Raw genomic sequence first — 25,445 nt, 5'->3', positions numbered from 1 at the left:
CCAGGCTTGCAGAACAAGACAATCCCGTTGCATCTAGTGCTGTCCTGAAGCAGAGCCATCAATTCGTATGCAGAAGAATTCAGACGTCTGTTGCTGCAGAGTTCAGTCTAAACTTGCAAAAGTTTAGTCCCCTCCAAGAGCCTCCATTCCCCTTCACCCCCATCTCACAGAACACAAGGTCAGCCACAAGTATGAACAAGTTCATTAAAAGACATTATCAGGTCAAAAGCAGCAGTTCAAGGAGTTCCAGAGCCCTGGCACATCCCCCTATCACCTCAGCACCTTCTTATGCAACTACCAGTTAGTATGTAGAAGAGTCACATGAGACTAGCACAGATGCTGGGAGAGCAGGTTTTAAGTTATTCCTGCACAAGGAAAAGGAGTGATAATTAAGCAATGCCTAATAAGATGCCTGGGCTCTATCTGTTTGAGAATCCTTGTTCTCCTAACTACAACAGTACACCAAGAAAACAGGTCTCCCACTTAAGTACAATCTGCTTAAGTATCTGTGCTATCTCCAGTAGAGAACTGCAGCAATTTCTAGGAAAGATGACACCAGAGCACCACAGTTTCCACATCTCTGGCTTACTGCCCTTGGACCGTTCTTTTTGTGCAATCAGTAAGGCTGGAAAACTTGTTTCCATCTGACACTGGCTGGTGATGCAACCTTTCTCCCTCACATCCTGACAGAAAAGACCTTCTGAAGATCCCACCCACTGGTCTACAGGAACAGAATTAACTAGACCTTTCTCTTCCAAGCCCTGCTTCAGCAGGGTGATGCTACTAAAAACCTAAAACTTTCACAACAAGCTTCTAGGTTGATTCTCAATTCCTGAATGTCATACACCAGCAGGCTCAGCTAGTGCCCTGTGGCAGTACTTCAGTAAGGCAAGGGCACCATGCCTTTGCCCTGCTGCACCACCTGCAAGAAAGAATCTCCCCTGCAGGAACAGTGGAGAGGCAAAAGGGACAGGGAGCACACCAGGCTATGGTATGCAGAAATCAAAATGCAAGGCATTTGTCTTTTACAGACACCTCCTGACAGAAGAATACTGCAAGTAGACCCCCTCCACTCTGTATGCACACTTTAGATGGTCACTCCCTCAACAAGTTTAGGATTGGTCATGTGCAACTTTACTGTGTGATGCTGGCACCTTCCTGAGGATCCAATTTAAATATGTAGGCCAAGGAGATGCTACCAAAACCACGAGGAAAGCGGATTCAGAAGCTCTTCTCTGCTGTTCCTAAAGAACCATCAATTTTGGCCAGTAGAAACTCTGCCACAAGTTTGGGGGGAGCACCACTTATAAATATATATATATATATATATATAAAGTAGCAATCACCATCCCTAGGTTTGTCATTTAGCTATACTAGCAATCTCCTTCAGGGCTCTCTTGGCTCTTCCACAGTAAACTCACTTGAAACCACCACACATCTCCACCACTTCTGCCATTGTTCAAAAACCATGGTGAATTTCCCTTATACCTCCTGGTTTCTTTTGTTCAGGTGATTTCAAAGTGATCTACAATAGCATCATTCTCCGGACTGCCACTAAGAACAGCACTTGTGAATTAGAAATGGAACATCCCCAGGCACCAAAAACCTGGTAGAACAAGTCACACATGAAGAGGACAGGGGAAGGTCTGCGCCATGCTCCGTGTTCTCACATATTAGATACCATCCTGTCTCATTACTTCCTAATGTAAAGATGATCAGTCTTGTTCACCTCACGTATAACCCAGAGGTGTAATGTTTCCTGAAGTTCCAAAACATGGAGAGTGAAAATCATTTGTCTTTTCTTTCTACCTGCCCTTTCCTAGAAGTTTTCAAAGAAGTCAGCTGTAGAAACTTGGAAACTCATCTGCTCATCTAGGAATGACAAACATATCATGCCTAATTGAGTTAGCCTATAAATTTCCATCAGGTATGCTTTCAAATAAAGCTCTTTAATATATGGTACATCTATCACTATTCAGAAGTGAGACCAGAACGTCACAACACACTATGGTAGTAAGTATATTTGCTGCCAGTTGGTGTGCCTCTAAAATGAGACAAAAGGAAGGAGGGAAAGTGTCAGAAATAGAAAGTATCAGTATTGTTAACCCAAACAGAAGGTTATGCATCCTGGGGGCTCTGAAATGATACATAAATAAAGACCTTAGTGTCATAATGGCAACATAAAGAAACAAGTGTAACATCCTGGCCTACATAAAAGTGCCCTTCATTGTAACATGGGAACAGCAAGGACAAAAGCTGAATCTGATCCCACGTTATCAGTACATATATGTATGTACTGATTTTCTTTTTTTTTTTTTTTAAAATGAAGCAAACACATTGAAATTCATTAGAAACAGAAAATATGTTGAATAACTTACATGCAGCAGTCATCTCCATTTAAAGCTTTTCAACCTGTATTTCTCTCAATAATATCCCTTCTGATCTTTCCATGCTGAACTTGGGGAAGGAGAAGTAGATTCTGAGAGCTAATGACTTATTTTTTTCCTGTCAAGCCCTCACATCTAGTACATCACATCATGACCTTTCCATAGATTAAGTGGTGCTTCATGTACTGAATCTTGCCCTAGAGGACTACCTAGCCTTCATGAAACACAATGCTATCATCCATGAAACAGTCCCAGGTATCATTTACTTCTGCTTATGAAGATCTGTGTTAGTCTGTCCTTCTGACTTTGAGCCCAGAGTTCACAAAACACCCATAAAAACCACTTTATTAATGTATTAAAACAAACACACACAGAGGGAATTATTTTCTACTCATAGACCTAAAAGATCTGATCCTTGGAATGGGACTACCCACATTTCATTACTGATTCATGAAGACTTTACCCTCCTAAGCTGCTTTTCAGCCAGAAGCCCCATGTTTTCTCCTCTCAAGCACTGTTACAAGAAAAGCTTAGATCGTCTGCTAGAATGCCTATGCACTGCAGTTCTGAAGAAAAAGCCGTATGAAAATTGATTTATTTCCAACTAGCACAGAAAGTGACTGAACATTGGACAGGGGTGCTACTGGGAAACTACGTTTTGTTCCCGGGAGCAGAGCAAATCACTTTACCTCAGTACTTCGATTTCCTCCTTCCTTAAACTTGTGGCAATACTCAGCACTTTGCAGACGTACAGGGTCTGCAAAGGACAGGAAAGGATAGAAGGGATAGGAAGTTTAAGGGCCATTATCAGGACAGTGTTCCATGTTCCACAGCAGAAAGAACTGCTACACATGCACGAGCCAGGCAAAGACAGACCTTGGGAAAAATTTTACCATGGTGCACTTCAAAACAAGAAGTCAATTCAAGTTACCACCTGGAGGTAATGGTGGCCATAGGAGGCTTCCATCCATCACAACCAAAGAATGAACCTCCCAGTATTAACATCTTGTAACACATGCAGATCACAATGCCTACTGAAGAACAACTTCCATAGCAGACTGAACTACAAAAACTACTCCTCTGAGAAGGAAAAAAAAAAAGTGGAGTTCTGCAGGAGAACAGCACAGACACCAATGCACATCTGGTTCTAGCTGTAACAGTAGCAGACATCAGTGTCAGGCTAGTTACCTGGGCAAGCGTGTTGGTAGCTGTGTTCCTTTTCGCTTTGAACACCAGCCTTTTCAAGGATCTAAATATCACAGATCTCCATAAAATAGTTCCTGTCCTGAGGGGAGGAGAGGGAGAAGTAAGAGTAGAAAGCATTCACCAGCAGGACAAACGAAAGTGTCCATAGGCTCACAGCCTCAGAATGGTATCCACCAGGATATAAGATGCCTTGCCTACTTAGGAAAGTCTGCCTCTTTCCAAATATTATTTAAGGTTTCATAAAACCCCTTTTTAAAAAGGAGACTCCATTGGGAAGGGGAAAGCAAGCTACTCACAACTGACTGGAGTTCTTCTGTAAGAGTTATACAGCTGATTAAATTCACACCCTAGCTCAGCTCATACAGGAAAGGCTTTTTAGTATAGACAAAGAGCAAGTCAGAACCCTGTGTCTCTGCAGATCTGTACCCAGAGGCATGCTATACAGCTTAAGCTTTACTTAAAACAAACTACTAAAAGAATATAGCAGGAGGATGAGACTCATATACCAAAGCTATCTAAAGGAGCTCCTGAAGTTCTTCTATCCAGGAATCTCACTACAGAGTACAGTAAACATACCGATATAGCTGCTACCCCAAGCAGGGACAGTCACAACATAAATCTCTGTGCAGATATAGAAGATGAGAGCAGGTTAAGCTGAGCAGCTATTATCAGTGAAAAAGTAGTCACAATATACTATGTCCAGTCTGGCAGTGAAAGAGGCTGTTCCACAGTTAGACTGGTATGACTGTGTCAATTCAGCAGCAGAAATTCACCAGGAAACTGAAATCCTGTGTGTCCATCTGGTATGCTCCTCCTCAGAGGCTGCTGTACTGAGCCTTTGTTCCCTACAGTCAGGTTAAGATAAACAGCAATCTTCAGGATGAGTCCAAGGATGCTCTGACATTCCTCAGTGTCTTCACATACAGTACCTTCATAGGGAATACTGCCAAAATACAGCAGAAGGACAAGGCAGGACCAAAACAATCTCCCTCAAATCCCACATGTTACTCCATAATGAAACTTGGTAGATTATTATGTGCTGAGAGAAAGTCTAACCCTAGCTCAGGATGACTATGCCAATGAAAAGGAATTTTAACTCTGGTTGGTAAAATGTTGGTTGGAAAAAAAAAAAAAAAAAAAAAAAAATCAGACTGAGCCACCCAGTTATTTACAGCACTGCAGACTTCCTGTTTTGATGCAAGTCAGCAAGATCTTCTGGAAAACCCAGAAACAAAAAGCAGTAGTTAAGGAGGATAAGTTAGTTACTGAGAGAAGCTAATGATTTATCTCTGTTAGACTTCCGAACAGAGGAAACTGCATCTATGCCTATTCTCTTCCAGCAGTATTTCAAAGACTAATGCACAGGAAAATGAAGGAATAAATCAGTGAACTAGAAAGAAAAGCAAACTACTAGCCATCAGAAAGGAGGCTATGTCTTTGCAGTTTCAGATACAAGTCTTCTCTCCTACTTTCCTAGTTCATTCCTCCTCACATGTCACATCAGTTTATTCTAACTAGGCACTGCAATTCTGTGGGTACCAAGTGCAGAGCCTTTAGGGGGCAGGTGGGCAGAAGGGATTCTGGAAAGTTCAGAATAACAAGCCTTACCACCACACCAGGTGAACTGCCTGAAAAAGACAGCTATTAAAACAAAAAACCTAAGTAAGTAAGGACAAGACCTTTTAAGTTCTAGAAATCTTGTTCTTATAAAAGGTCCCAGAGTACTTAAAAAGATCTTAGCATATCACTAAGCTTTAATCAAGTTTCTTGCCAATTTACAATTGTGGAGAATCACAGGTGATAGGACAAGGACAACACTGTGGATTAAAACCAGCTACATAAAAATAAATGGAGAGGAGCAGGGGGAAACCCACAATTCTTTCACATAATAAACTGGGAAGGAGAAGAGAAATGGCAATACTAGGCCCAACCTACCCCTCTGACCCAAAGGGACTTGTTACACTGACCTAGCTGGGCTCCGGTTCATGGCATTTATGCTCTGAAATTCATAGATTTACTCCATAGCAGATAAGTATAAAAGCATGCCCAGAGTATTCCCAGTATGTATCCTGCTATATTGGCAGAGCTGTGCTTTGTACAGCTATGGCGAACTTTCTGCTGGTAGAAGGGTGAGGTTTGCTGGCCACACCACACCTACCTTAGGGGTTTCTGCCTGCCCACAGTTGACCCATGCACCTATCTCAAAGATGAGCTAACAGCATATCCCGACATCACAAGCCTGCACAGAGCCAGCAATTCAAAGTTTCTTTTTAAATCTGTAATTGATAAAGCCACAAGACCTTTGCAAACTAGTGACAGAGCCACGCTAGAAACCCTTGATCAAAACCAGTCACTGCACTTAAGAACAATGGGCCTCAAGGACTGTTCTCAAAATACCCACCACATTACTCTCTGCTCTATAGCAGAACACGGTGCTGCACACCTCTTTTCCTCCAAGCCCATGGACCAGCTACTCAGAAAGATCACTTGCTGAGAAGCATAAAACTTTACAGAATTGAAGACACCAGCAGCAGGCAGCCAGGAAACTGCTCCTGAACCCAGGTGCTCCATCCAGCATACTACACCAAGGAGGGACCAAGCCAGCATGATGCACTTCAGGCTTATTGCTTAGCCCACCAGTGTTCACACTCTGATAATCCAGAAGCAAGTTTCTGGGAATAAATAGAAGAGATTTTGGTACTAGATGGACAGGTGATTTATATTATTGGGATAGATATAACCTTCAAAGTCTTATCATAACCAAGGTACAGCTACAGACCACTCTGTCAAACACAAAATGCTCTGCATAGCTAGTAACATACCTCAAACACACATTTTCAAGACACTGGGTGCATACCAGCAAGCAGGCTACTGAGCGAGTGTTTGTTTCATTTTCTCTGCAAGCCATTCCCACAAGGTACTGGTTAGAACAATGGCCATTTGGTTGCTGAATCCAGGAAAAGTTCTCCTTGCTACTCCGACCTCTTGCCCTCTTCTCAGCTCACCTGCGTACCCATCTATCATAACACACGTCAAACTGCAACCAGGCATACTTGGTCACAGCCTTGGACCAGCTTCTGCTTGCCCATTTCATGGTAACATCTCATGGTAAAGCAGGTCACCAGGAAGCATTGAACCCTGAGACAGGCCTCCTTAAATTGTGTCTTTACAGGAGAGTTAAGAACAGCCTATTTCCCTCAGGGTGCTCTAAGGCACCGTTATAGCTGAGCCTCAGAAGATAATTTCACCATCCAATAGACTGTGGTTTTCACAGACCACAGCAGATACATCAAGGACCTGCCTTTAATCTCTCCCTTCCAAGAGCTGACAGAACACTAGTTCTGTTATTTCCAAACAACTGGCATTCACATGTTGGATAAATGCACCTTGCACTGAGCAGGCTGGAACAAACCTGAGCTCTGCTACCAAGGACTTCCAATGGATGCAGCAGGCATTTGGCACCCTCTGGCTACATGGCACGTGGCTGAGTGACAAATGCGGTGTCTCTGTCGACCAGGTGTCTTCTCATTGCTCAGCAGCGGATAGTGCTAGAGTTGTCATTTAATAAAGACTTAGAATTCACTTCCTGTTTTACACCATCATGGGGAAAATTAGGTGAGCTCAGAGGCATGAGACAATGGTGTGACTGATACACTTAGGCAGGCAGCTACAGAGGAGTCTGGGAGAAGTAAACATGCTTCTATTAGCATCACTTGGCATTCACTTCTCCAGATTTCACAGTAGATGAGGCCTTTGACTGTGAGAAACTCTGGGCTTCAGGCACCTGCTTGAATCCAGTATGCCACAACACACTGCCCCCAGTAGTTTCCCTACCTTCTCCAGTATCCTGTATTCCCTTCCCAGATTTTCAGGGACAGGCCTCCAGATTCTCAGAAACCCTCTGGTGAAACAGTCACCAAAAACAAACAAACAAACAAACAAACAACCACAAACAAAAAAAAACATGGAAGGAAACTGCCAAGAAACACCCTCCAAACTGTTTGTTTAAGGGGGAAGAAGGTTTCTCCTGAGCAAGCAAAATATCCCTGCTCCAGGGCTGTGGCTGCTATACCCTGTCAGGCTTCACTCACAGACATGACATTCCAACAACAGGGACAACACCAAAGTAGTCAGAGCAGAGGACACTCCAATTCCACAGGTCCCCAGGAACAGGTTTTCTTGCATAAGCAAGGAAGAGAGGAACCAGCATGAACTAAAAATTAAGGTAATACAGAAAAATATGCCCTTACATGAGCAGAACTGGGCAGTCCTGGAAACCTTCCAGTCCCTCATCACTCTGTTACAGACAGAGGGAAGGAATTACAACCCTGAGACACATCAAGGCTGCTCATAATGCACAGCACTGATCTGACACAAGAATCTAACCCCAACACACATTTAATACATATTTCTATTCCTTCCAAGCAGCCTCAAAGGGAAATGTGTAAACTTAGCTTCTGCCTTCCCTGCTGGAGTCTTCCCCCCTCCCAGCACACAAATGTAGACTCCTCCCCAAGATGATCAGGCAAGCCAAGGACTGGCTGCACCTGCTTTACTTCACAGTAAAGCTAGAGCAAGCACACTGTCTCCACAAGGAATTCACAGTAGAATAGTTAATGCACCGCAGTAACCCTGCAGCCAGAAACACTTTTGGCCTCTAGAAGACAGATTATAAAGGAATAGTTCTTCCTGTTTTACCTTCAGAACATGAATTAGTTTGCTGGGGTCAGACCAGACTTTAGATGCATCAATTCTGTTAACAAGACACACCACACTCACGTCTCCTCTCTCCATCTTCGCACCAAATCAGACAGGGGATTCCAGCCCTGCCTCATAAAAGACTGGCTCTGCTCAGGCTACTGGTTTCTTCTCCAATGTCTCTAGGTACACACACACTTGCTCAATACACTCTCCTTCCCATACTGAGCAACACAGGTAGCTTTAAGGTAAAACAGAGAAAGCTGAAAGGTTCAGCTTTCTGCCCAAGGTCATATTGAAGTGTCAAGCAATGAGTTTCCTATGGTGAAACACCTGTCACAGTCTATGCCAAGTGGAAATTATTCTCACATGTCAAGATTTTAGGTGACTTTGCTTGATGAAGCCAAGCTCTTTCTAGAGTCTTCTTCCAGCCACTTCTTACCTTCAGAGGTCAGTGTTGTTTGCTGCAGGGCAAACCTAAACCAAGCTTACCTCCCTTCATTAGAAGAAGCCTTGCCTGTTTTCTCATTTGTGAAAAAAAAAAAAAAAAAAAAAAAAAAAAAAAAAAAAACAGCTCGAGGATGATTTTTAGAACAGGGTTTTAAGCCACTGGATGAAAATGGGGAGTACAGGGAAGAAATATAGCCACATTTTCTGCACACCAAGCTGGCTCACCTCCCAACTGGTTTCTCATTCAGTTCAAGTCCAGACTCCACTGTGCAAAGAGAGGTGACCCAGCTGGGGGCTAACAAGTAGGAAACTTAAGAACTTGAAGAAGGCTTAGCTATGGAGAACACACATGCAGAGCAGAGGTGTTAATTACTCATCTTTCTACTCAGATCAACTGTGCACTGAAAGTCCTGCCTTAAACAGAAACAGTGGCTACTTTCCCTGTACCACACAAATGCCCCAAGCTCCTCAGTGTGGAGGCTCCTACATGCTGAGAGCCATGAACACTGCAGGTGACAGCAGTCATTTCCCAAACCCCAGTACAAGCTTGTACTCTTACAGTCCAAATGTCTGCAAAAGGGGAATGAGTTCTTTTTCTTCCACTGCCACTGCCCACCTTCAGTTGCCTTCTGTTATTGTTACATATCTAAACCCTGGAAGGAACTTATCAGCCAGCTCCACAAGCCACCTCCAGTGGTCAGATACGTTCCAAAGAGCCCTTCAGAGGCTAGTGTCAAATCCCAGCATCCTACCTACATGCTGTTTCCCCCATCACTGCCAGTTAGTCAGATATCTAGACAGTAGGGCCATTTCTGGTGTGTTGACAGCTTTCCCCATCCAATTCATTCCGGGATCTGTTCACAATCGTTACTTCATTCCCTTGCTCACTTCATTCATGCTCTAACTGCGCTTGGCTGCAACCAAAGACTATTTATTTATGGCTGTTTAGAGGCAGTATTCCCACTATCTCCCTCAGTGCTGCCCCATACTCCTACTCCACTCAACTATAGCTGCATGGAGATAGTTCACTCACTACAATGCAAGTTAAACATCTGCTTTGACAGTATCATCTTTGTCACCCTACAGTTGTGACACAGACATCCGTGAAACAACAGGGTGTAGCTGTACTCTGATCCAAGTGCCTAACAACAGCACTAGCACAAGCTGCCTGCTCTTACTGAATAGGGTCCTGTGCACACCTGGCCAAACTCAGCACCAGAGTAATTACCTGCTGCAGCAAGGACACCCCAACAGCAGAGGGTCCTGCTCTGAAAGCACGGCATGGGAATAGCACACAAGCAACTGCAGTACTGCTCGTTTTTCAGACGGGTGAAGCTGAGCTGTTGGATGGTACAAGGAACAGGAATTGCCACGACCCAGGAGATCCCAATTAGGCAAGCCCTGTCTCAGCCTCAGAGAGGTCTAGGAATGCAGGTAGTGTAGTAACAGCATTTCCACCACTGAGATACAGTGCTTTGTGCAGCTCAGAAATGAAACACAGAGTCCAGAAAGAAGGGAGGTTAAAGGTGGAAAGAGAGAAAGCCATAAGGACCCCCTACCCCATGAGTATTTAGCCAACAACTTATATGGAGTAAAACAGAAGTGGAGGAAAGAACCTGTACTCTAAAACTCAAGCCTGGACATAAATAACAAGACTTTAGGAGAGCCGCCCAGAGGTGAATTCAGACCCTGCAAAGCACATGCCTTGCAGCTTTACTCAGCTGAATACTGTGCCAACAGCCAGACCGCACAGTGACTTACAGTGTATGGCTCTTCCTGCTCAGGCACACTCCCGTGAGCCAGCACTTCATGTGGCTTGCTCACACTTGCTGTGGCCTGTATAGACCAGCAGAAGGTAGCTATACGCAAGGCCTCCATTCCCTGGATAAATGAAATGCTCACCTGCAACCCCCACACACATTCATCTTTAACTCGGGTTATGGCAAGCAAGGTACTGGATCCATGGTGACCAAGCTTCACCAAGCCCAGTACAGTAGGGCCAAGTAATCAGTATGCTGTGGGGACTTCACACTTTGCTGATGGTCACAGGAAATTACAAGCAACAGGGGAAGAACAGCAGGTACTGTGAACACTACTTGCATCCCACTATGCAAGCCCTCAACTTTTGAGGAAACTGGTTTGGGGTAAGGTAGAACAAAAGCCACAGCAAAGAAGGGTTTCAGCTGAATGGCCTGAACAACTGCAGGGCTGGTAGAGGGCATGTGAGCAGAGAAAGCCACAGCTCTCTTTCCCTGGGAGGAAAGACAGGAAGAACAGGCCTGCTTTTGGCTTCTCCCACCACCAGGCAAGTTGCCATGACCAGGTTGCCAGAGCAGTAACCAGCCATACATGCGAGCCCCTAACACAGACAACAACAGCTGCTATGGGCAGCAGCAGTAGCTCAACATGGATGTTTCAGGCCTTCAGATACTAGCCAAAGGCTGCTGTAAGATAGTCCTCAATGTAGCATCCTTTCCATCATCACTTCACCAGTCTGGCTGTTCACTGATTTCAGGAATTCATCTTCTACAAAGCATAAGAAGGGTAGATTTGTGTTCACCTGCACTGGCAACTATATGCTTAATCTATCACATGCTAAAACAACAGAAAGAACAGCCAAGTGTCTTTAGAAGAGGGCATTAACAGCACAATGTTATTTTCCAAATAAGATTTTCCCCACTGAGACTTTTCAGCCCTTCTTGGTTGGTTGTCTTCCTAATCCCCCTCCCCTCTATGACACTTAGCTTCCAGCTCTGCTGACCTCACAAGTCCTTCTCGCATCATTTTCACATCTTCACCAATTCCTCTCTCCTTACAGTCACCCTCCAAGACTACCGTCTTGCCAAAATGCAGAACAAAAACACATTCTTGTTGTCAAGTCAGCTTGCCCTTTTCACATACAGCACACAGTTTTGTGAAACTCAAACCAAAAAAGTCTAGCAGCCAACTCTCCTAGTATTACAGAAGTTGAAATTTTAGGCTCATTAGGAAACAGCGTATTTAAAATTCTATATAGATTCAAGAACACTGGAAGCTACTTTAAAAAAAAAATATCAAAGGCAACACAAAGACATGAGTTTCATACAGCCTGGAAGCAATTCTGTCATTTGTTTTAAGGTTTCTAGTAACGTAACACAGCCTTTAAGTTAACATTTCATTTCAAAACACTAAAAACATATGATTGCCCAAAACAAAGGGCAAAAATCCCAAGGGCATTAAAAGATGTTTCTAATTACACTACTAATAAGAAGCAGATATTTACTCCCCACTGCACAATCCCTATGTGTCAGGTACTGCAAAACTCACCAGGACATTCTCTTCCAAACTTGCTTTGGAAGAACTTTTGCATTTTGACCATGCTCTCTACCAAGCTTGTACAATAGTTATTAAACAAACAAGGAGAAAATGACACATAATGGAATGGTTCTGTTGCAATTCATTGCAACTCTCATTCCTAAAACTTCCAGGTACTTTCCAAAAACATCCCCCCCTCTCCATTTCCATCAGAGGCAGGGAGATTGACAAGATTTACCTCTGCTAAGGAAACTCCACAGGTAAGCATTACTCAGGTCTTAACTAAGCTTCACTTAGTCAGGAAAGAGAATTTTGGTTAGAATGATTATGCCCAGAAAGATATGGAAAGATATGTTTCTTTTGAAGGCAGTATCCCATATCGAATCCATTTCCACCTAGAGAACAGCTACTTAGAACATTTTGTTCAAACTGAAAAATTTCCAGCCCTTTGATTACAAAGGCAACCTGCCAAGTGAGAGTATAAAATTAGCACGTTAGTGCAGTAGTGTCTTCCTTAGTCTGAAGACAGCTTCAGTGCCTCAATGGCACACCATAGTTTTATGGGGGTATAAGTGAGCTAAGACTGACTAGATTCATTCTTTCCTACTCCAGAGGCTCAGAACCACTTCAACAGCAGTGAAATACAGATACCAAGCCAAATTATGTCTACTGATGAAAGAGTAAGAACAGAGTAGCAATAAGAGTGTGAAGGCAACCCTAGCACACAAGGAGGACCCCGCTGCAGCGCACCACAACAAGCAAGCACCACAGTGAGCAAGCAGCACACAGCCATTCTATCCCTTCCTGCTGCAGGGCATATTGCAGCACAGGTGTTTCCCACTGCAGCTCACAAGCACCAAGGCAGTATTTCAAACCCTGGCTGTAGCTGCTGCTCACTTTAGAAATGCAAGTTATTTTTAAAACACATCATCAAAAAAAGGTTGAATACACCCTTTTTTCTGTATTTCTCATGTTTGATAAGCATTTCAGCAGGCATCTATCCAACTTAAGCACACTCTGGGTGAGCACCTGCTCCAAGCTTTGTCCCTGCTCTGGCAGCATGCATTCAATCCGCTGCTTTTATTTATATAGGCACTATAGTCACTGGAAATGTTTCTCCTACCCATCTCTTTCAGAGACCCTACCGCTTGTCCTCCTACCCCCTCCCTCAGCAGCCACAGAAATCATTTTGTGAGCAGAACTACTGCACCCAGTAGTTTCCTTCTCTTGAGTTGAAATAAAACAACAGACTGCTGCTCTGGGCAACAACAGCAGTGGCAGCGGAGTGAGTGATAACCAGGCAGGACAGCATTCCACCAAACTGAGCTGGAGATGGTTGGCTTCAAAAGGAGCCCAACATCTGCTCCCAGAGCCTCTTCTCAATGGTTCAGGTAAGAAGACATGTAACAGTCCCCTTCCCAGCAAGTTTCACAGCAATAACAACTGCTTCCAAGCCTAATTCCCCTGACTCCTCATTTATTTGATTTTATGATCTCTAAAAATATTCTAATTAGGGGGTTTAAAGTTCCAACTTTATTTCTCCTCCATCCTTCAAAATAACTTCAGCAAGATGGGTACAATGAGACATCAAGTTGCCTAATGTAACTACTTGCACAGATGCTTTAAACAGCTTAAGAATTTATAAAGGTCCTCTCAATATACCTCCATCCTTTGGAACCAGTAGCAGCCAGGCCCAGATTGTCATGCAAAACAAGTGCTGAACATCTCTGCTCTGGACCAGCACACGGGTATTCCTCAGCCACTAGCTACACCAGAGCAAACCGCAAGACCTCCCAGCTCACATCACCTTTGCTTCTGCTCCAATAAAAAGTCATTTTTTTCACCCAAATCTACAAATATACCCTTGACCCTTGCCAGTTTTCAGACTGCTGGCAAGGTGGCTGAATTCGTGCCTGCCATGTTTGCACCACAAGGACAGCATCTGACCTGCATGTGAAAGACCCTTTGCTGTTTCACCTGAAACCACCCAAGAAACAAAAGAAACTAATCCCATGCACTCATACTCCCAAGCAAATCGCGGGCGTGGGGGGGTGCATTTTAGGAACCAAACCAAGGACTAAAACCCCACCCAAGATACAGAAAGAGCTGGAGCGCAATGCAGCAGTTTCCCAGAGAGCAAACCCACTTCGCAAAGCCAGTACGCACAGGAGGAAACAATTTGCCAAGCAGCTCAGATCTTGGGCTGAAATCCAGAGGACAGCTCTGAGAAATCTCCCCTCTGCCATCAAGTTCCCACCAGCAAGCCTCTCCCCCAAGTTACTCAATACTCATATAAAGCCTAACAGCAGAAGAGAGGTGATGAGAACTTCAGATGAGATCCAGCTGTACCCTCCCAGCTCCCCTCAGCACCACCCAGCAATGAGCCTAAGGCTGAGTCTGCAACAAAAAGAGGAAAAGCTCTTTGTGGCACTTGCCTGTCCTCATTGCATCAAAACTTGCTGCCTGCAGATTTGAGTCAGCCAGCAGCCCTGAGGTTTGCTTTATTCGCAAAAGGGGTGAGGAGACCTCCCCTCCCTCCTCTCCAAATTCATAGGACAGGTTTCAGAGCTACCCCCAGCAGCTCGGGCTCAGTGCCCAGCAGGCAGGGGCCAGCCCAGGCTCAGCCTGTCCCCACTGCGGGCCCGGCTGCAGCAGAGATCAACTTTCTCACACACCTATTTGCTCACAACAGCAACAGCACAGGATAAGAGTGACACTACTAGCCAGAGACAGACGCTCTAGCAGGCTAAAGGTGGGAGAAGCATTTGCTTCTATAAGGGCAAGTAGCACCTTGAGGCTTCAACAGCAGAAGCTGAGGCAGAAATTCTTCAGTGAGGAAAAAAAGCCTTGAAGAAGGAGCCTGAAAAGGCAAAACCATCACTGCTATTTAAATGCTTGAAAAGCAAGCAGGTACCATATCCAGAGAGGCATGCAAGACGTAAAATAGGTTAAGGGGCAGAGTTCTGCTATGTTTTCCCCGTTTCAGAGCAAAATTAGAACAAAGCAAAAGTCACAACCACTTTCTTCCAGCCTGAGAAGGAACCTGGGAGAACAACTGCAGTGTAGCTCAGGCACAGAGAAGGTGGTTCCCCTGGAAGGACCAGGTACAGGAAAAAAGGGCCCACAGCATGAGGAAGAGCACAGAAATCGGAACAGGGCTGTGTTAGTAAAAGGGTGGACAGATAGGATCTAGCAGCTGTACACAAATTATAATGAAAGTGGAAGAACCACAAATAGCAACTTAGGAAAAGGGAAAAAAAAAATCTGAGGCATATTAAAGGAAAACAATCTTTGAGCCAACTACAAAAAGAGCTGACTGCAGAAACATTTGGGGCAAACCAAGCAAGCAGCTCTTCCTCCAGAAGTAGGCAACTTCTGGAAGGACGTGCAAGGACAACTGCAGCTTCTTAAGACAGTCAGAGGGGAAAGGGATAACAGTGAGCCAAGGTGCGAAATAAAAACTACTTCAAACTAGTTGCTGTGGGAGGTTAAATTAGGTAAGAGTGTACTTTGCTAAGAAAGAAAAAGAGCAGGTGGTAATTGGGAGCATCTCTATAAATGGCCTTATTCCAACAGGAATGATAGTTATTGCACATCAAATGCTTATAAAATAAAAAAGATCCATTTAAACCAGTGGGCAGAGCATAACAAATTACTGCTGTGATACAGGAAGCCAACAGCTGCAGGGGAAAAGCATGCTAGAGCTCAGCCTCCAAGACACACTTGAGGCCCATCCTTCCCTTAAAGTTTGGGTCTCCATTCGCCTTCAAGCCCCTACAATTTGCCACACATCCTTTCTCAGGCATTACCAACAAAAACAACACTAGGGAACGGGCTGCCCTTATTTCTTGTACGAGAAGTGCCAAAACATGAGCTTGGGACACAGTAACTTACCAACAAAAGATTGCCCAAGTTAAAAGGTCTCCAGCTCATCCAACACATACCAGCATCTATGCTAACAGTCTGCAAAGCAGTGCAAGTTTTGAAGGTGTTTACCTTCTCTTAGTCATAATTTTAAGTTTTTACAGCCAGAGTTTAGAAGTGACCTTGTGGTATTTTAAGCCTGTGACCTTTGTTTAGAGTGTGTGTCATTTTCAGCAGTATCTATTTTAATGCAGGCTAAAATTTTTAGACTATATGAGCAGTGCAACAGTTTTGCACTGGATATCACACCACTTTACTTCACAGCACTTTAAGTAAAGGCTGCGTCAAAACCTACCTGCTGAAACTCCTGCTCACGCAGCCACCATGTACTCATTATTCACGTGTACAAGAGGGCTTTCCCCCAGAATTGGCTGGTAAATGGGGATCCACTGAGGGCTGGTTTTATTCTACCAGCTTAAAGACAAATACCCAGAATTTGGGGTGAGCAGAGTTGTCTTTCCCTAGGGAAGTTGTAGAATATCAGAACAGGAGGTTTCATTGTTGTTAAGACTAGTTAATCCACACACTGTGAGCTGGGTCTGCCTAGCAACAAGTTGGGAGTTTAAAACTTGTACCATCCTACTTGTGTTCCCATGGCTACTGTCATGAACAGTGTGGTGGCAGCTGCACAAATCAGCACAAGGGTCCCAGGAGGGACATCTTAAAGACTCCCAGACAGAAAACAATACTAAGAAAGTACAAATGGTACACCTGGTACGCCTGCCTGCCTTTACAGCCCTTTACTCCCCACTGAAAGCACCCAGAGCAGCCCCCTCCTAAGGATTGAGGGATGCCAGCCAGGGGAACAGACATGCAGACTGGTATCCAGAGATTATTTACACTGTTAAGAACAAAAAAAAAATGCTTGAATTACAGATGTGGCACTTTTAGATTCTCACACAGCTGTCAGCAACCTAAGTGCAGAACTATATACACAACTCCAGCCAACAGTGCCTGCTACATGGGGCAGCAAGCTCTCAACATCGGGTGGGGTGGAGGCAAAAAAATCCTCCACTATCCTCACTCACACATGGCCAAAACTCAAACCAGCGCTACAGATAGTAACAGACAGATGTGCTTAGATCCCCAAAGAAGGTAGGAAGTCAGAGGAAAGAGAAAAAACTCTGCATTTCAATGCAAGCTGCAAGTAAAGAGTTGCTTCAAAAGCAATGCTGTTATGTAAACCAGGCTTCCCTAGTCCTGTAGCTTCAGTTCTTTAAGAGGGGAGGCCATTTCCTGCTCAGGAGAGGTTTTTCTTCGCCTTTATCCAGCCCCATTCTCCCCTGTGAAACTAACTCTGTGCCCTCTCCAAGGACTAGTTAAGAGGGGAGGGCAGGCATTGTGCCCCTGCATGCAAGTCTTCTTTACATGTATTCCCTAGGGATTTCTGAATCCCGAAGCCACAACTATGATTACACATTTGTTATATTATACTTTCATACTACAACTGTAAAGTCTAGAATGACACCAATTCAAGGTCATGTACACTAATAATTGTTTTCAATACCCACCTTTCAAACGTAAGTCTCTATATAAACTAATCCCCAACTTGATAAGACATCTAGTCATCTAAAAGTACGCACACATGCTATCGTAACAGGTTATCACAGATACCTACAAAAAGCAGAACTGCCATATGGACAACCACGTGGTTAGACTCCTCTCATTAGAAAACTGCACTGCAAAAGCAAGCCATTGGCACACTCAGATTATTATTTGCAGATGTCCCCTAGAGGTACCTGCATGACAGAGCAGGGCTGAAGGGGGAAGCATAGACTAGAATTTCCTCCCAAGAGGGGATTTTTGCAATTCTATCACATTGCTGCAGCCTCCTCCCCTCAAAGAGGCAACATTTACCAATACTTCCTTTATGATGTTCAAAGTTGCTGCATAGAGATGAAATTTTGAAGATACTTGGAAAGGTAGGTTAACCTCACTTGGTCCATCTCAAAATCTTACATGAGAAGTGAAGCAAATTCACTGAGTTTGACCTACAATACTTAAAGGCAGTCCCATCACAACCTGTTGTGTTTAAATACAGTCAGGGAAGGACAAAAGCAGCCAGACTCTAGAATATGCTGAAGAAACTTTCACTGTCTTCACTAAGACTGAGCACTTTCAAAAGCACAAAGTCATCAAAATTTCATATGAGACTACTAATTAAAAGCTTGTAAAGTTAAAAAAAAAAAAGACACGTCTAATCCAACATTCCCTACAAAAGCATTTAAGACCACATTTAGTTTCAAATCAACTTTGTCTTTTCAAGAACTGAATTTCAAACTGCTCTCTCAAGTTTAAACACTTAAAAACATGGGACTGCTCATTTTGTTCTACCATCAAATCAAAGCCTCAAAAGACAAGGTCACCTAGGGCAGAAAGAAGTACAGACAGGGAGCATGCTCTAACTACCCCAGGGTTTTCTTTTTGGTTTTGTCTCTAGTCTCAATCAGCCACCAGTCACCATGTACCTACCCTACCTAACACGTGGAATGAGTAAGGCAAGCCTTGGCCACAGACAGTTGTTATATCTGAGGGAAGCAGGGACTAGCACTAACCATAAGTTTCTGAGGAGCCAGTTACTTCAGATTTATATGTCTGGCACATTATTAAAAAAGTATATTAAAAGTTACACCACAGTTAAAAAATACATACATATGTCCAACAAAGCACTGTCATTTACACTACTCTGAAGGTATGTGACAGGACTAGAGCCCACTATAAGCCGCATTATACAGTGTGCCTTGATCACAGAGGCAAAGATTTCTGAACTAATTATAATGACCGATCACAGGAAGCTCTAAGCCTTCACTTGGCCAAGTCACAGACCTAACTAGGGCTGAAAACAAGAGTTTTAAGAGCAACTCATTAAGCAGCAGGAACCAGCTATGAAGAACAGTCACTCTACCTAGTATTAATTCCAAGCCAGCCATTAATACATTTGTCAGTACATGAGACAACTATTACCTCCACATACAAACACTGCATGTGCCAGGCAGGGAAGGAAGCCACAGGCTTTGGCTGCACTGAGACTTGTTTGTTTACTACAGCATTAAGGTTTTAGAAGGATGTTCTTGGTACTGTTTGAGTAACAAGAAAGCTCCGGAGCCATGCTTTGGCATAAGGTGGAGTGAGAGCTCTACTCACCACTAGCAGTTTCTGCACCTCTTCACAGAGTAAGTGAACAGACCAGATGAAAGGTAACTATTGAGCCACACAGACTTAAAAAGTTTCCCTCAGGCGAGCAGCCCAGCAGCAAGAAAGGTATGGCACAAAAATCAACAGCTGTACTGCTGCTGAGGTGCCGAAGATATGAATAATACATTCCCCAACTTGAGCACTACTCCTTTTTCTCCATAGTGGATTTAAAAAGCAAAAGGATAAGCTAAAGTGTCAGCATCTACAAGTCAGCTTCATTCGCCTCATGTAGCAGTGGGACCACAGCCTCTCCGGCCCTGGTGACTGGACCAGGCAGTATGTAGTAGTGACGGGACAAGATGATACAGACACTCATGCAGCAGAGTTGCCGACACAACACAAGTGAGGAGGTTGCAGGAGTCATCTCCCCCTTCCCCAGGACTACTGGGAAGCAGCTTGACCTTTAGAACCCCCTTTGACTGTATCAAAAAGCCCATGGGGTCAAGACAGCCCAAAAAAAAAATTAAAAAAAAAAAAAAAAATCAAGGTTTCAACAACAGCTTTTGGTGGAGCACCTGTTGAGCACCTTCTCATCAGCTCTGCAGCACACCACATACAGAGAAAACACTTGTGGAAGAACAGGGGCAAGACAAATATAGCCCACGAGGGAGAAAGGGGCTGAGCAGACTCAACTAGAGAGAAAAGCTCCTCTTTTCCCCACCAGAAAGTTTAAGAGAAAGCCCACAGGACCTAAATTCTCTACCACCTAATAGGGAAAACACACTCTTGTTAGAATGATGCACATCTCTTCAGACCACAGTAAAAGGACCGAGGCATGCCTGGTTTATCAAGATACTAGGCAGCCTCTGTCAGCCCAAACAGATTGGGCACTAGCAGATTATGGTTTGGTATTTCTGATTAGATCAAACATCCTCGTAACTCTCCAGTAACTTTTCCAGAGACTGTTGCACTAAGGGCATTTAAGGCAAAGTCATGTGAGGAGATGTACCAGCATTTCCAGTTTCAGGAGTTCAGTTGACTTCTACACTTGCTTAGATGGAGATCCCAAAGTTCCACCTGAAGAACACATTTTCCCCCCATCCACTTTCTGTTGAGTCCGTTCATCTAAACACCATTTTCTCTTACAGCCATTGGGTACTTTTTGAAAACTATATGGACTGTTAGGAGCAGCACTAGTTGCAAACAAAGAAACAGAACAAGCTGGCTTGGAGCTGGACTTGCCAAGTGTAAGTCATAAGGCAACTTTTAGCAATCTCAGTCCCTACTGTGTAGGCCAATAGGCGCTTCTGCAGAGAACCCTGCAAACTAGATGAAGATACAACCTAATGAAATATGGCCTTTATAACCACCTACAGATATAGCTACATTTCCTTTTGAAATATAGCTATTCCAGGGGAATCAGCCATCATGGGGCTGGCCTATTATTACACTTTCACCTTTGATCCTAAAAAGCCAGACAGCAGGCAAATTTTAACAGCCAGAAGTGATGGATGGATACACCAGCTCCCTCCCCTAGGACCTGACCATGCCACACATTGTTTGGGTGGGTTTTACTGTTCTTTTATTTGGGAGGTGAGAGGGGGGTGATTGGCGTCTTTTGGTTGCTTGCTTTTTTTTTACCCTTCTTACGACACTACTACACTGACAAGAGTTTCTGACTACATTAAAAAGGTTTGGGGTTTTTTGTTTGCTTGTTTTCACTTTAATTTTTGATAACACTGAAACAACACAGCCTTGACCATGAAAGGAGGCCAGGAAATACACAAAGTGTTTGGGCAGAAGCACAGGGGGGCACAGAAATGTGGACCAGAGAAAGAGCTCCTCAAGGATTAGGGACTTTCTGGCAGTGAGCATCATCCAGTAAGTTTTTCTGCACCTAGAGGTGAAAGCACTAGAGTATTTCTTTCCACCATTTTTACTTTACCTGTTACAGTACAGCAACAACAAACTTAAGAGAGCAGCACAGCCAGCAAGGGCTTGACACACACATCCCAACTTCAGACCTCTGCAATAAGACACTGTTGAGTCAAACCAGCTTTTGCTCATCTGTTTCCACTGGAAATAGCACCAGAAGCTGCTTTCCAAAGATGACCAACGCAGCTGATGTCCAAAGGTACAAGATGCAGCTTGTATTTTTACTACCATAACAAATAAGGGAAAACTGAAGTTGTAGTGCTGCAAGTAGAAAGAAAAGTTCATCTGCCTTCAATACCTGTCAAAATTAGGAGAGACTGATCTCTTCAGGGAGTCACTCAAACATACAGAAGCTTTAATCTTTACTTAAATTCACTGGCTGTGTTAAAGTGCTCACTAATGCCTTCTTTCAGTGTTCCAGTAGCATAAATTAATAAGCAACAAGTAAAATGGTCAAGTACAATATCAGTGCTTCCCCATATTAAAGATTTGTATTTAGTTTTAGGATACGCAATGTTTCCTTCCACTGAGTTTTTCCATTATCAGGACACATGGATTTGTATGGATTAAAAGAACCATAATAGTTCTCCCTCTTTAAAACATCTCAGACCAAGAACTCACAAGAAATGCTGACCTACTGATATCAGCCTTTGTTTAATGCACAGAATTTTAAGCTGGCAAATATTTGACTCTTGAGCTCTAACAAGAGAAGATATAGGAGAGACAAGAGCAATTTTCCACATCACATCTGTGAAGTCATGGCCAAGCAGTGAAACACAGCTGAAGCTCAAGTTTTACCAACTCTAGCATGCTTTGACATGAGATTTTCAGCTCCAAAAGTTTTGCCTGTTCTCCTTCCTAGTTGAATCAGCTTGTTTAATAAACAAAAAAAGCAAAAGCCTTGCCTTTACTGTACAACTGTTCTTATTATACAAATAACAGAGGTGTAAGTTACTGAGAATAAAAAAGTGGGATCAATGCAGCAAGAACTTACTCTCCCAGAGTAAAGGGAGATCGGGATAAGTGAGAAAGATACCAGCACTAACTTTGGCAAAGAACCTATAGGCTCTGCCAGGACACAGAACAGGCCTTGACATCATAGAGATTTACTAAGGGACCACCTCCCACAGAAGGTTCCAGCCATGAGTATTTTTACAAAGAATCACATCAGACCCTTCCTTGGCCACTGCCACAAAAAGTTTTAGCCATAAGTATTAAAAACTTGCATTAAGATATTTTAATCCAGAATGAGAACTTGTTATTTTCTGGTTTTAAGGATGAAGCAAAACCCTGAATCATTTTCCTCATACTCAGCTCAAAAAGGGAGAGACAAGCACTCTCTATCCTCCTCCATGTTAACTAAAAAGTCCTAAGGTCTCTTCCCTCACAAAACCTAGGCAATCACTGAGGAGACACTCTCTTCACTTTCAGGCCATACAATATGCTACTTTTTCACTCTTCTCTGGCTACTTAATTCACGAAACCCAGACCAACACCCCACCACGGCCTTGTTCTATCACTCTTCTCTCCCATAGTCTCACAGAATAAGATTTCAGAAAAAGCTTTCCTGATTTTATTGCTCTTTGCTACAGTTCACGTGGCTGAGAAGTGAAACAAAATTAAATGCTTTCTCTGCCCCTCTGCATGGGAACAGAGGAACATGCACATCAGAATCAGTCAAACCCAAGGTATAATTGAACAGTAAGTCAAAAGCAAAAAAACAAAAACAATACACACAAGGCCTAGTTTGTGCCATTTTTCCCCTCAGACTCAGCTAAAGCATTATGAGCAGTCTGCATTTTACCAGCCAGCTAATCTGAAGGTGAAAGCCTCCACAACTTGACACCAAAGAACCTCCAAGCTTTAGGACCCTTCGGTCAAACGGTCCCCAAAATCTCTACTGAGAAACAGGTACTGCATGCTCTGATAACACTATTCCATTGATTTAACTTTGAAACTCTACCAGTGAGACAAGACAACAGTTTCAGTCAAAAGGTCCTACTGCAGCTTATTTAAGGTTTTCTTTCTTATACAGGGAAACAAAACAGGCATACCAAATAAACATAACATGGTTATTTAGCCTTCAGGACCCAGAAGAGATCACAAAATTCAGAGAATAATGTTGCACTGCAAAATTATTCCTGGGTAATCCCACAGGCCAGGAAACCAACTCTTCAATGGACAAGCAGACAAAAATTCACCTCAAACTTGTGAAATCAAAAGCGGGGGAGGGAAGGAGAGTATAGAGTAAAGGAGGACCCGCTGCCCGCTCAGGTCATCAGAAGATTGGTCACTTACATAGTGTGCATCTACTAAAAGCTCACTATATTACACTGTGTACTCAGATAAGAGTGCTTGCTAGGCTGTTACTCAGAAAAAAATTTGCTTCTCCACATCACACACTTCCCCTCCCTTCCACACAGCACAGAAAGCAATCACCTTTGTATAGGTCATGTCTCTAAGTATGAGCCAGAATGTCTCTTAAGTTAGAGCCAGAACTGTGAGGAAGGGGCACACAGTATTTCCAAACCCCCTCCATCTATTATGTTAGAGAAACAAATTGCACAAAAGAGCATAATTCACAGGGGTGATTGAAAAGCCCAAGTATTGTTGTGATACCTGGCTAATAGCCAATGTGATCCACATCGTGTGTTACAGAAATGTTGTGTTTGACCTACAGATTGAAAAACAGAGTCAACTGCTGCCTAACTAACAGCTCCCCCTCTCTCCCCCCCCCCCCTTTCTTTTTCTCCTCTTCCCCCTCCCCCCTTCCTCCTGGTCAACCAAGAAATGGAGTTCTCATGTGCCAAGACCTTGGATCTGATTTTGTCAAGAAAATGAAGGGGGGGAGGAATGGGGAAAAATGATTCCAAAAATAAATATAAATAATATTGAACTTAGAAAAAAAAAACACCTCTTCACTCTCCCCGACCAAACATATACATTTAATAATACAAAAAGGCATTCAACATATTAGCGCAGAGCCTGAGGATGATCCACAAGAAACGTTTTTCCTGAATCCGCACAATAGTAACTCTCAGGATCATTCGATAAGGAGACACTGTGGCGTTCCACACCATTCTTCTTGTTTTAAGGCAAGAGGTGCAGATGATTCAATTAAGTTTGGGCTGGGCAAAGGGATAACTCCAAATGTCAGGATCTCCAGACAGGAGGAGGGTTTCATCTAGCTTCAACCTCCACTTACAAAGGAACAATACGGCGGGGGGGGGGGGAATTGCTTAGATTTCAAACTAAGGAGGTCAACAGCCTGTCTTTCTATACACCGAGATACATCAGTACTAACATGCTTCCAGCACCTGCCTTTCAGCACAGCCCCAATTCCTTTGTTTGCTCAAAATTTGCTTCCATACCACTTTAAATTAGCTTACAAAGAACCGCAGCAGAATAGCTGGAATGTGAAACATTATTTTTTTTTTTTTTTGGAGGGGGAAGGAGAGCAGCTTCTTAGGAAGAGAAAAAAATTAAATACAGACCCAAGTCGCTTCTAAACACCTCCGAAAATAAAATACATTTACAACTTATTGTCTTCTAGCTCCAGCCCTGCCACCGAGCCCACGGACACACGAGTCCAAGAGAGGGTAAAATCAAAAAAGAAAAAAATCCACCCAACTGCCATCTCCTGCCTCCCCTAGCCCTGCCAGCTTCCCTGTTCCTCCCTGCCTGCAAAGCGCCCTCTGGAAAGCATCGAGACTTCTTTTATCTACCGTGTGTGCCGGGGGTGGGGGGGAGGGAGGAGAAGGGGGTTCCTTGTTCTTGCTCTGGGTGTTTGGGACCGCAACTGGGGAGGATTATTTTTGGACACACACCCCCTCCCCAATAAGCGGAGCAACACACACACACACACACACACACACATCGGGGCTCCGCTCATTGGAGGGAGAGGGTCCAAAGCAACGGATGGGGGGGAGTCGCCCCCCCACCTTAAAAAATTAACGAAGACTTACCGGGGTCGAAATCAGGGACCACCGCCTGGTACTGCGGCCCGACCCTCATACCGCCGCCGGCTGGGGGAAGCAGAGGGAGAAGCGTTACCCGCGTGGGCCCGCCCGGCCCCTGCCTTCCCCCCCCCCCCCCCCCCGGTTACTGTACACCGCCACCCCCCCGCTCCTCACCGTGCTCCTCATCGCTGGAAGACCCCGAGCTGCCCTCCTCCCAGGAGTTGCCGCTGCTGTTGCCGTTGGGGGCGGCGGATAAACTTTTGCTACCACCGTTGTTGTTATTATTCGCGCCGGCGGCGTTGTGGTTCCTGCCCCGCCGTTTCCCCGAGACCTCCGGGCCCTTCTCGATCATGGCTGGCATTTAGGGGAGGAAAAGGGAGGGAGGGGGTGTGTTGGGGTGTGGAGAAGAAGGGAGAGGGGGAGATCAGAGTTTAAAAACTGCGGGGGGGGGGGGGAG

The 25,445-nt window shown here is 44.1% G+C and overlaps 1 protein-coding gene across 2 annotated transcripts in view; it reads right to left on the bottom strand.

Annotated features, from left to right (window-relative positions):
• RCOR1 (REST corepressor 1) overlaps positions 1–25,445 on the bottom strand; it is an 84,998-nt gene that overhangs the window by 59,190 nt on the left and 363 nt on the right. The window contains exons 2-3 of one of the 2 annotated variants that reach the window (XM_062627979.1): positions 25,163–25,342; positions 24,995–25,054 (exon numbers count right to left, since the gene is read on the bottom strand). In XM_062627979.1, the coding sequence (XP_062483963.1) occupies positions 24,995–25,054; positions 25,163–25,342 (240 nt within the window). Of the gene's footprint in view, positions 1–24,994; positions 25,055–25,162; positions 25,438–25,445 lie in introns of those variants that run through there. The other variant, XM_062627981.1, reaches the window with a different exon arrangement.

This window comes from Pezoporus occidentalis, unplaced genomic scaffold, assembly GCF_034315485.1.
Source record: "Pezoporus occidentalis ecotype Australia unplaced genomic scaffold, CSIRO_AGI_Poc_V1 ctg31, whole genome shotgun sequence".
NCBI lineage: Eukaryota > Metazoa > Chordata > Aves > Psittaciformes > Psittacidae > Pezoporus > Pezoporus occidentalis.
Note: the sequence above shows the minus strand (reverse complement) of the source record. Positions and strands in the feature narration are given on the sequence as shown.